Source organism: Panthera onca, chromosome A1, assembly GCF_046562875.1.
Source record: "Panthera onca isolate mPanOnc1 chromosome A1, mPanOnc1 haplotype 2, whole genome shotgun sequence".
NCBI classification, from domain to species: Eukaryota; Metazoa; Chordata; class Mammalia; order Carnivora; family Felidae; genus Panthera; species Panthera onca.
The window spans coordinates 75,345,890-75,359,056 of record NC_138339.1 but is presented as its reverse complement, the minus strand read 5'-3'; the positions used below and the strand labels follow the sequence as shown (position 1 = coordinate 75,359,056).

The window sequence follows — 13,167 nt, the reverse complement described above, 5'->3', positions numbered from 1 at the left end:
GCACTGTTAGTGCAGAGTGGGACACGGGGCTCAATCCCACAGAACCGTGAAATGATGACCCAAGCCAGAATTAAGAGTTGGGTACTTAACCCACTGAGCCACCTAGGCACCCTGTTCAATAGCCATTTAAAGGATTAACTAATGACACCCTCTAGAAATGAAGCCAGCAATGAAGTCTTAGAAAATTAGTTCAACCGTTATTTAACATCCTCCATTAGTTTAAGAACTAAGCAGCAAAGAATTTTTTGTTTATTTTGGTTTCTGCATCATTCTTTTGAATGAGGTATTTCTATTTATGGACTCTCCAGATTCATACATCTTCCTGAACAGTCCCAGGTACTTAGCTCCCTGGAATATAATGTTATGTGGCAAGTTCCTCTAGTCTAGCTTTCTTACACTTACCTACATGAGAGAGTTATCTTTTAAGAATTGATAGAAGATGTTTCTCTAACTTTTCTTCAATACGTGACTCCAGATAAAGGGATTTTCTTGGTCTGTCCTGAGTGGAAAACTTCATCACTTTTACTTCTGGCCAAAATCTGACTTGCTATGCAGAATTCCCCCATGATCAACCCTGAATTCAAATTCTGATAACTAATATTAAAATTCTAATAATAGTTAACAGTTATTAATTGCTTTTTAGGTACCAATCACTGTGCTAATCCTTTTTATGCATCAGTTCATTCCAACAAGCTTATAAGTACCCTTTTTGTATATGTTTTATACTTGAAGAGACAGATATTAGACTGAGCTTCTAGGAACCACTCCCAAATCTTCATGTCAAAACTGGGCTATGGAGTTGCTGCCTTGGCCACCATGGGAAAGTTGCCTGTCCAACTGAAGCTCTGCTCCTCCAGCTCTCAGCTTGAGAACCAAGCTCGCAACACGACTGCTCTGCTCCGCTCTTTCCCTGCATACTCAGTTCCAAATTCAAGTCTCATATTTGTGTATCTGATTGATAGAGCCAGAACTCCCATCTGGAACCTACGCTGTTACAGAGTCTGGGACATGTACTCTTTACCTTTCTAGCTCTGTAGTACAGGAAAGAATACAAGAAGGGCATTGCAATAGATGTAGACCAAACTAATCTCCACCTTGTTACAGCAGAACCTCACTGTTGGGATTGGTTTATCAATGCCTACAGCAAGATTACAAATGCATTGTGGAGTATGTCTCACTTTAGTTTCTACCTCTGAATTCACAAAATCCTCATATTGATTATCTTTAATACATCCATCTGAATGAGGTCGATTCCCATGATTCTTTAAGCCCCTTTTCTCTTGTTCTTTTAAAAGCTCTAGTGATTTCCAACATGGATAGTTTATTTCATAGTTCTTTTATTTAATTTTTGTAGAATCACAGATTTGCTAGTTTCTCAGTCACCTAGAAAAGTATAGCTTTCTGTGTCTCTGCTTCTTAGGGATACAAAGACTGTGTGGCCGAGCTCAGTATAGTATCCAGCCAAGACTTTTTGGAAGAAGAAACTCATGTCTCCATTACTGTTTGTTTTCTTTTTTTAAAAAAATGTTTTAAATGTTTATTTATTTGAGAGAGAGAGAGAGAGAGAGAGAGAGAATGAGCAGAGGAGGGGCAGAGAGAGAGGGAGACACAGAATCTGAAGCAGGCTCCAGGCTCTGAGCTATCAACACAGAGCCCAACACAGGGCTCGAACTCACGAACCGAAGTTGGGCGCTTAACCTACTGAGCCACCCAGGTGCCCCTGTTTTGTTTTCTTTTTTTTATTTTTTTATTTTTTAATGTTTATTTATTATTGAGAGACAGAGAGACAGAGAGCGTGAGCAGGGGAGAGGTAGAGAGAGGGGGAAACACAGAATCTGAAGTAGGTTCCAGGCTCTGAGCTGTCAGCACAGAGCCCAACGCGGGGCTCAAACTCACAAACTGCGAGATCATGACCCGAGCTGAAGTTGGTCACTTAACCAACTGAGCCACCCAGGCACCCCGCTGTTTTCTTACCAGTAGCATATGAAAGGTGTATCTCTGCACTGACCAATAGAAACATATTGTGAGCCACATATATAATTTAAAATTTTCTAGTAGCTACATAAAAAAACTAAAAAGTAATAGGTAAAATTATTTTAATAATATATTTTATTTAACCCACTATTTCTGATAGATTCTCATTTTAACATGTTGCAAATATGAAGAAATATTAATGAAATGTTTTACATATCTTGATATTAAGTCTTCCAGATTTAGTATATATTTTACACTAACAACACATCACTAGCCACGTTTCAAGTGGAAAATCTATGTGTGGCTAGAGGCTACCTACTGGATAGTGCTGCTATAGCTAAAGAAAACTGCTTTGCTTTTTTACTTGGCTTGGAATGTGACAGTGTAGTGTCTTCAGGAACTTACTGTTTTGTATTACTGTAACTCAGAGGTCCATGGAAGGGGAATTAATCTGTTCAATCACTTGTGATTTAATTAATCTGTTAAATTACTTGTGATGTGGACATGTAGCAGGAGGCTGGTGGCACCACATTCATTCTGCTCTGCTCTCACCTACGTATTTTTAACCTCTTTAACTATGGATGGCCCAAACGTTGTAGCTGAAGACAACTTTGTGACTGCTATGGTTTAGTCTAGACTTTTTAGTACCCACCACTCTGGGAACCTTATTTCTTTTAATGATATCCTTAATTGGATTGGATTTTCGATGCATAAACTATAACATGGAAAGTACTTCTTTCTCATTACTCTCGTAGAGTGAAATGGTGAACTTTTAGATACTTTTGATGCACTGGACCTTCGCCAAAATAGTAATTCACAATATTTTGCTCCTTCATGGAACAGAAAGTCAGTATTCTCTAGAACTAGACATTTACTACTTATCACATTTCTCAGCTGTGCTGCCTGAACTTGTAATAGCTCCTGTCACTCATGTCCTGTGCTAAGTACAACAAGCTTGTCATTGAGGCCAGTAAAATCTATTCTACCCTAAGTTCAGAGAGTTTTCTTGCTTTCACGTCTCATTGTCATTATGGAAGTCTCTCAGTGCAAGGTCAGTGGCTGTGGGATTTTTGGAAAAGTTAATATTTGAATTCCTTTTAGTATGAAGTAACACAGTAATTCTTATAGCAGAACTCCTGTTTTTGGTGACCAAGTCATTATGCCTTTGGGATATATCTCCTTTAGAAGGAATATCAAGAACTCACCATCTTATGACTGAGCTCCCAATTTGCCAAGGTTCATCCTATGGTGCTGTGTCAGTGAACAGATTTTAGTTCTTTAGGAGAAAATTAAAAGAAACCTAATGTATTTCTCTGAAGGTCAACATGTTTCCACCTGTCTCTACCTTTTCTACATTATTTACTAGAGTTTCTAGCTATACCATTGGGTTCTGTAAATAAATCTCTACCTCTCAGACCACTACTTCTATGTTACACAGGAGTTGGTGTCTCCAATTCCATTATTCTCAGGTAACCTCCAGACAGCTAGATTTTACAGGTTCCAGCAGACTTCAGTTTCTTTATCTTGAAAATGAGGAGTTAAAAACTCATTCTTTTCCCTCTTTTTTTTTTAAAGGGGATGAAAATGTCTAATGAATTGGTTACTTGTGACTCTCTCCCTCTGTTTCAACACGTTCACCTGTAGACAGCCAGGAAGTTCTTTCTGGCTCATGTTAGTGATCATATAGTAGGGTTTATGTTTAAGATAATTTGGAGTCTCCTTATTCTTTACTGTCAGGGCTAGGTATTCAGTTCCCTTCTCATCATAGTTTTTCTTTATGATCTCACTTACCTTTTTTATGTCTCTGCTTTGGTACAAAGCAAGTATTTTACGATATGACAAAAGAATGTACTGAATATCCTTTACCTACGACACAATTGACCTGTGGTTTTAGGACTTGTGCATCGAGTTATTTTTTTATTTAGAAAACAAAAGAAAACAAAATGGTCTTTGGAGAAAACTGGCACTTTTAGAGGTACAACTTGAGGCCTTGGAAGAGAACAAAGCTACCTGGTGAATGTGTTTAATGTGTTAAAAGAGCCATTACCATTGGCAATAATCAACTGAGCCAAATAGGTGCAGAGTAAGGAAAAGATTACTTAGCACACAACACTTTGTTATCCTGAAACTCTCCTATGACGGTGTGTTTATCAGTGGTAAAAGTTCCAGGAGTGGTAGGAAAACAGCACCCAGTTCTACTTTCATTGATTATTCAGCCTAACAAGAGGTATAGGAGTTAGGTGATATCAAGAATATGTCATGCAAATTTAGCACATTTCATTTTTAAATGTTTATAATTTGCTGGAAATAATGATACAAAATTTATGTCATCATAATTTGAGTAATGGTGCTTTAACAGCTAGTTAGTTGGTTTCGGATACCACCCCACAGAGCAAAATATTTGAGACTTCAACACTAGAGCAATGCTTACTTTTAATTAAGAGTTAATTATAATTCATTCAGTCATACCCCCTTCCCAGTTGCTCTCAGCTATGCTATGAAGGCCAAGCCCCCCAGCGATCCGTTATTACCTCATCTCCATTCTGGGCTCTGTGTATTTGCCAGTATGATGCAATCTCCTGGCTCCTTGTACTGCCAAAGCTCCTGGTCCGTGGTCAGCACACTTGAATCTATAAACTCTTGTCCGATTATTCATTTGTTTCCCTTGTTCCAGCAGAAATCCATCTCTTCCCAAAGGAGCTTCTTCTCCCTGTCTGGGTCTCAGAATCATTTTCATTCTCTCTTTGTGTAAGCTAGTTATTTTCCTCCTTGTGCTCATCATGTTTTGTACTTATTTCATCCATTGATTTATCTTATTGCCAGTTGACAGTGAGACTCCTCCCCTAGAAGGTCAGTCTGTCAGTGAGGACAGAGACCCCGTTTACCAGGCAACTCTTTTCTAGGGCCTGAAGCATACTGAGAATGAATGAGTGAATGAATGACTATAGAGCTAAATGTTTGAAAATATTTTTAAAACGAATTCTATTTTTTGACTAAGTATGTGGATGCTGCGGTCACCAGTTTTACCTGATAAATTGAGGATTTGTCATTAGATAATGGCCTATTGCTGCTAAATAAATACATTCTGTATAGGTTTGTCAGGTGGCCACATTTATTTTACTTGGTTTCTGAAGCATTTAGACTTCGCAGCAGGACATGATAGGGTAGTGATCCTATGTGACATAGCATGTTTGTTTATTCTCAGTAAAAAGTTGGAAATTTTACCTCTCTAGGAATGCACAGAATAGCACCTACAACTGCTTTAGCTGAACCGATGTGTACACAATTCTAAGCTGCTACTACATTTCAAGCCAGGTATAAACAGGTCCTGGGGTAAAAACATCACAGTTTAGGACCAAAAATGGATGCCATATGAGGAAAGAGGAACCTCCTATTTTTCTTAAAAAATTTTTCACATTTATTTATTTTTGAGAGACAGAGAGAGACAGAGCATGCTCAGGGGAAGGGCAGAGAGAGAGGGAGACACAGAATATGAAGCAGGCTCCAGGCCCTGAGCTGTCAGCACAGAGCCCAACATGGGGCTGGAACTCACACACGGTGAGAGCATGACCTGAGCTAAAGTTGGACGCTTAACCAGCTGAGCCACCTGGATGCCCCAGAAACCTCCTATTTCTTTTCAGGACTGTAGTGGAAGGGGTAGCTCTGTTATAGCCACTACATTTTGTTCAGTTAAAACCCTGTCATGGAACTTAAAATGTCTGTATTACTTCAGGGCTTAGGAATTCCTAAGTAAGATTTTAAAGAAAGATGATGAACGCATGTACATACACACACACACAAACTCCTTTCAAAAGATCAGGAAGGTGTTCTCATGAAAAAAACAAAACAAAACATCATCATCAGTGTATTTTTATGGAAGTCCCATAATTAACTAATTCACAGTAAATATAATAATGCTGAACCAACTAGGGCTATATATAACTCCATTGGTCCAATTAGTATCAGATTTCACATGTAATTAACACTCCAGAGGAAAGTGAGAGAAGCTAGAGTGAAAAGTCCATACGAAAGTAGAGCAAAACTATTGGATCACATTACCTTATGTTGTTGCAAAGAGTAGAGAAAAGATTCCCCAAAACACAATTCAGTTTATTTTACAGCATAGAAAAATACAGCATGGATCATTTAAAAATAAAGTCATAATTACAGTGACTACAATTGAACAGATTCACTGAGCAAAACATTTTATTTTTATCTACAAGTTGAGAAACTGATGAAGCATAAAGGACAAATATGTATAATCAGTTGGAAAGTTGTCTGAGAGGGGGATTTTAGCAAAATAAAAGATTTGATGTGGTTCAATGGCATTCACCCAAGAGAGTTCCTGTTTCAAACTTACATTCATAACATAACACTTCATTGCTTTGCTGCTAAATCAACACAGTAGGGGAGCTCTATAGAAGGTCAAGCTCGAATCCAGTACCTTTTAAACAGTGTCCAAAAAAAGGGGTCTCCTGTTTTATATTTACAATTTTAATTACATATTACTATACTTTCCTCATAATCTTAAGTTATATTGTAATTTATTGTGTTATGTGGTAAACTTTTTAAAGTGTGGGGTAGTTGATTACACTCTTCTCTTATGAGCTCAGGAAAAACAACAATTTCTCAAGAACTGTTACTTAAGTAAACTGTTTTGAAATCTGTTTTAGGGCTGAGTCTGTATAGTACAACAACAAAGGTGAGGTAACTAAATATTTGAAAAGCCGAATGACTTTTTACAGGTAGTACAGGTAGTTGGTGACAGAGCTAGAACTTGTGTCACAGGCTGCAGCTTACAAGTGGTGGTCAGTGGCTGCTTCGGCTGTAAGTAATAAAGTCTTGTCTCAGACACAGGGATCTCATGGACTTCTGCAAGCATCCATGGAACCATGACAGGCAAACACACTAAACTGTATAGTCATCTTAATGGGAATTCTTTGGATTCTAGGGATCCTCTATACCATTAAACTTGTTTAAGAAGCATAAAATCTCAACCAGTGACTTCCCAAAGACTCCATTTTTCTGAAAATAAAACCCTTCTTCCTCCTGCTCCACTCCAAACAAACACAGAGTTAGGGCTGCTGAGCTCTCAGAATCTGTTTTCTTGTAATGTAAACCCATTGTCTTGGTCATGAGTAACTGGTCTCTTTGAATTCGTTAGAATTGGTATTGAAAGAACAAAATTATTCTTTCATGGGGAACTGGACCTGAGAGCATATGTACTGGAAGCTGTGAGCTAAAATCATGTTCTTCCAAGTGGATGACAAAGCAGAGAATACCATTTTGTACATTATTCATAAGATGACATATGTCTTACTTTGCCTGAGACATTCCCTGCTTATATCCGTTGTCTCAGTATAATTATTCGTAGTGTCTTCTCTCAAAATGGCCTGATTTGGAAGCTAAATTATATGGTCACCCTAATCACTCATGACTCTGATGGCAAATGATAGAAGCTGGACTTGAACAGCAGCTACCTAGATATCTCCCGGGGTTCCACCATCCAAAGTAAGACACAACTTTCAAGCACTTGGAAAGAGTGGCATGACAGCATTTTCCTCTTTGTGGGAGCAAGTGCCTCTGAAATGGGAAGTCTCCTGTATCTTATCTTTGGTCAGGGGGAGCTCTGTTTTGACTTTGGTTCTCTTATAAGTGTTTCTGTGTAGGCCCTTGCTTACATAACATTTCATTGGTGATATGCAGAGTAGCTCACCCTACCATGTTGACCCTAGATATGATTGCTACATAGGCTGTTCTACCTTATGCTCTGGCTGTTGACTTTATGAATGAGGAGGCTAGGCAATCTTCACATGTAGATACTGTCTACAAGAGGCCATGACTGTCATTGGAATTTTGACCACAATTCATGCATTCATTCTCTATAACGACTAAAGTCAACCTGCAGGGAGAAAGAAGAAGTGGATGCACAAAAGCAGTAGCACAGAGAGAGATGAAACCTCAGGTTTCTTCTTAATGCTTTGATCACCATTGAAGCTACCTCTGAGGTGCATTCTTGCCTTCATTTCCATAGATGCCACCATTTCTTCATAATTATAATACCTTTATACTTATGTCTACTCCAAAACCTTTCGGTAACTGTCAACCCTTAAAGTCCTAATGCAACTTAGAATCTAAATTCATAATTAGAAGATTTAATTTTCATCTATGATCAGGTCAGTAGCTGGAATTCATTTATTTATGCTTTTCCACATGAATATTGAATACTTAATGTATGCTAGACAGCGTGCTAGTTTCAGGGAATACAGTTAAGACAGACATATTCCTACCTCCCTGAAGTCATCACACCTGGAATTAAAAACATGAGAACTCTGCTTCAAAAGATTGATCAAATAATCCACTAGCATAATTCAGAACTTTGTTTATGCATCCTGGGTATTCATAGCCTGTGAAGAGTCACTGAAATGAAAATCTCTGCTTAAGAATGGGCTCCATTCTAAAAAGACAGGTTTGGAAACATATGAGGGATATTTTTAAACCAAAAAGATACATGCATAAATATTGTATATGTAAGCTGTGAGGAATTGTTAGTATAGAGTGGTTACTTTTTTAAAAAATATGCTTTATAGGTTCATTAGCTTTTACATCCCACTATGTACACGTCTTTGAAATGGTTTTATATGGTTGTTACATGGGTTGGAATGGAAAACAGAATTGTACTCTGGAGAAAGTATTTTTTCTCAGAAGTCAGGGTGGGTATGGAGAAATTGTTTCAAGCCCAGGAAGAAGCTTGAGAGGGACTGGGAGGCAAAGGATCATTGACATCATTTTCTCAGGCTAAGTGGGTGAGGCAAATAAGGAAATAGACTGATTGCCTGTAGTTCCCTTCTAATTCATTGTGCTCTTTGATATTTCTTAATTTATCTTCACTAAATGTAATTCCCAAGTACAGAACAGTCCAGGGGTTTTCTTTTATAGTGTGCACATTAAGTCAACAGATGAGGCAGAACAAGAATTGGAGCGAGATCAGCACTACTTAGGCCCATCAGGGACCTCCTGAGAACAATGTGGGCTTAGTTTAGGGCTTCTAGGAATACTGATGGAAAATCTTCCAAGTTTATCAAGGAGTGGGGCTAGCAGAGTTTAGACAACTATAGGCCAGTCTTTGGGTTCTAAATAGGCAATACTATGCAGCAGATGACCTACAAAACCTGAAACTATATTTGGCTCTCTCTATTAAGCCCACTTAAGATGGAAATCCTGATGGAATGTTCCTTTATCCTCTCTACCTGTGGGTTGTGAAATGGAGACAAGATGTATTCCCTCAGGAAGAGTCCACAGAGATGTGACTATTGGCTGACAATCCTTGCTAATGATATTGATAATCGTATTGAGAGTTCATCAGGGACACTCACTGTTCCAGTGCTTTTTGTACACTATTCATATAATTCTCACAAACACATGTGACAGATACTATTATCCCCATTTATAGATGAGGAAGCTAAAGCAGGGAGGGTTAAAGTTTACCTGTGTAAAGTCACAGCCAGGAAGTGACAGAGCTAAAATTTGAACTTGGGCCTTCTGGCTACAGAGAACAGACTTTAATAATTTTTTCGCCTCTCCTAATGGTAGTAGGCTGGTGGCAGTCAGTTCTTGGTCCTCAGTAGGTGCTCAATGAATAAATAATTGACTAACTGACCACTGGACTCATGGCAAGCTCTCTTTGATTTGCCAAAAGGTGGGCTAATCCTAAAATGTGTGGTCAGATAGTGCATATGTAGAAGACTGGCCCTGCCCTTTCCCCTCCATATAGTATCTATTAAAGATGGAAACCTTGTGGATCTTGAGAAATGTTCTTAATCTTAGACCTAAAAAGTTCTTTTTGAGTCACATATCCCTTGAAAATCATATAAAAGCTTAAAATTGTCTCCACATAAAAATGCTCACACAAATTTTTTTGGCATAATGTATGGTACTGTTTAGAGCTCTAGAATCTTCCAGGAATAGCAACAGTAGTTTTTGAGGAGTAACTTTGAACATTGATACCTTTTACTTTCAAGTGAGTTATACAACTGCTTAATTCAGGGAAAATTGTATTCACATTTTATTGAGGTAGTTGCTTTTGTTTTTCCCCTTCAGGAGAAAGCTCTGTGCCAGTGTTACAGTTGGCTGTGGTCACTAGCTGGCTGCCTGGTAACGGCACAGTTTGTGCATTCCATGGCGGAGCTCCAAAGAGGCCGAGTGCTCCACTGGGGAGCGGATGTATGAGCTCCAGGTTTCTGACATGAACATTACTGATGATGCCCCTGCTGAAAGACCTCATTATTGTCATGGCAAATACTGGGAGAACAAAGAGACCATTGTCAGAACAGAGGACTATCTGTTATTGTTAATTGAATATTTTTGATTATGGTATTAGGTTGGTTAGGGTATTACGGCATGTCTTTTGGGGGGCATGGATTCATTTGTGCAGCTTCTCTTAATACAGGAACTAAGTAGCACATGCTCACACACTCACGCATCCTTTATCTGAGTTGTGGTGAATGACAGCTGCAAACTGTTGCCATCTATTTGAAGAGTTCGCAGTCTTTGGGGGAGAGGGCAGAGGTGAGGAGTGTATGAAAAATGGCATGAATTTTGATATCTTTTTCACATTTAATATTCTCTGTAAAATGATATAATTTGAATCAACACGAAGTTCTTCATGAGATTGTAGAGATATAAACATGATTTATTGCTGGAATCGATGTGTTTCCAATCTCAGGCAAAGACTAGAAGCATTGGACAACTTCGGAAAGTGGGTGATTACATTATCTCTGTGAAACCACACATTCTTTATAACAATGAAGAGCTGTAGGATGAGTGGAAACAACACTGGATGGAGGGATGAAGACCCGGATTCAGTTCCTGGTCTTTCATTAACAACCTTGGTGATCTTCAACAGGCAACTCCCTCCCTGAGATTTCGCCATAAACAGGGGTTGAGCTGTAAGGTCTTTGTGAGCTCTGAAATACTATTATTTTGTGAACAAACAAGACCGTGAGTTTTTATTACTGTTTTCAATTGTTCCAGAGCACTTAAATCTGACAGTTGAACTCCCTGAAACTTGTTTTCCTTGTTCCATTAGTAAGGGCATGGGACTTCCAAGTGCATCACAACATCATGGCTCCACACTGGGATTGTTCCACTAAGAAATGAGGTCACTACTTAGAATTTACTTTTGAATTTCTCTGAATGTTACTTCCAGGGCAGGACATTCTTGACTTATTTTGTGTTTTCCCTTTGCAGTGTGACAGATATTCAGGTAATAATTCAGGTAATCATACGATGCATTTTTTGAGTTTGCTCCCCTAAATTCAGCCTACTTCCTTCCTTATTTTTATAGCAATAATTGTTATTATTTTCTTTCATCTGGGAAGTCCTGGGAGGTAGTTGGGTTAGTTGATTGTAGGATGACCTGACAGAGAGGACCTTGTTTAGCTGTATTATTTATTCACCATTTAAGCCACTTCATTTCCATGATCTTAATTTTTCCAAATATCAGCTTCCCATATCATGGCCTATAGGCATTCTGGGAAGCCTACAGTCAAAGGAAAGAATGGAAGATTTAGCAAAGAATACAAAAAAGAAATTAACTTTTATTGAATTTATGCTTTCAAAAGACATGGGTATGGAACATACTATTTTTTGATGCTAACACGAGCAGCCTGAGGGGCAGAAACGTGAGATATTAATGATGTTGATAGATATTCTATTTTCTGAATGTCACATTAGATGTTGGTGCTTTGGTTCAAAAACAAAGTGATAATATTATCACAAAATTTTAATGTTTTGGAGGAACATTCAGTTGAATGCTATGTAATAAAAAATGTTTTTGTTTCTTCTCACAACAGGCTGGTAGTGATTTTGTGGGTCCTTTCTCTTAAGATTAGGGTTTCTTTTACATTCTGGTCTCCTCTAGAGGTCGATTCATGAAGTCCTGAATAGCCTGATGCAAAGGAAGCCACTTTTTGATAGATGCTTTCAGCGCTGTAATCCAGCTGTAGAAATAACAGTACAGGCCAGTTCATTTAAAAAAAATTGGACTGTAGGAAGATGAAATGTTAAAAAATCATTTAAATTTATTTTCTAATAATTTCTCTCAGTTATTTAGTTTGAAATCAATATAGTAAACCCTCATCCTTAGGTTTGGATTGAATGAAAGGTAAAACACCAAATGCAGAGTATGTAATGTTTAGCAAAGAAGTAAAACTATGTTCATATAAATACTAGGATGAGAAGAATGTTCAATGTTTGTAGACAGTGATTAATGGAGCTATAGGGCTTTTGCAATTATTAATAGTACTTTACTGTTCCTATAGAAATTTCAAATTCAGTTGATCACATATAGAGTTATCAAATATTGCCATTAGAGCAAGATATTCCTTTATTACATTCTATTAACCACAGCAAACTCTCTAGGTTAGCTCCCCTCTCTTTTCTATTTCCTTCTTTTCATTTTATTTGGTGATGGTTTAAAAAGTGTACCCATATAGAATTTATTCTAAGGGTAATTAGCACGTGTCATGTTTTTAAAAGAAAGGTTGGGTCAGATAAGCTTGGGTAGTGGGAGTTATGAAGAGGTAACCAGGATTCTTTCTAGCAGGGTGTGTCAGGAACATTGATAAGTTAATATGTTTTGTGATTCTCTAAGATGGAAATATGATATGGATCATTTCCTAAAGACTATTTTGCGGGAGTAGGGCATCTTGTGGAGCCAGAATTCCATGAACCACACTTTGCAAAACTCTACTCGTATGCTTTGAAGTATTTCTCTAGTGACTCACTATTGCTTCCTATCGATAATATTGACTCATGGATTTGGCAGTGAAATCTAACAGTTCAACCTCCACTCTTAGAGAAGACAGTGGATTTTAACAGATAAGGGTTAATTTTATTTTACTGACCCTTTTTCTAATATGGCAGCTGGAGTCTTACCTTCAAGGGAACCATCTTAGTTTGCCACCCAGATTGTATAGCATAAGCCCAAGGAAAAAGATCTTGGCAAAATATCTAGCAATTCTATATTCATTAACCTCCCACTCTAGCCTATCCTTAGGAATGAGTGGTGCAGACAAGGTTTACATAATGGGAGAAGGTAGGGAGACTCCTCTCTTCCCTAAAGGTTACTGGCTAGAAATCCTGAAATTCTACTTTCTTTCTTTGAGTTTATTTCTTTGAGTTAAAGCAGTG

At 38.0% G+C, this 13,167-nt stretch overlaps 1 protein-coding gene across 1 annotated transcript in view; it reads right to left on the bottom strand.

Annotated features, from left to right (window-relative positions):
* Nucleotides 1-11,553: 11,553 nt before the first annotated feature.
* Nucleotides 11,554-13,167, bottom strand: part of LOC132681113 (uncharacterized) — a 123,268-nt gene continuing 121,654 nt past the window's right edge. The window contains exon 13 of the mRNA XM_060635250.2: nucleotides 11,554-11,975. Coding sequence (XP_060491233.1) covers nucleotides 11,876-11,975 — 100 coding nt within the window. The 3' untranslated portion in view covers nucleotides 11,554-11,875. The remainder of the gene's footprint in view (nucleotides 11,976-13,167) is intronic.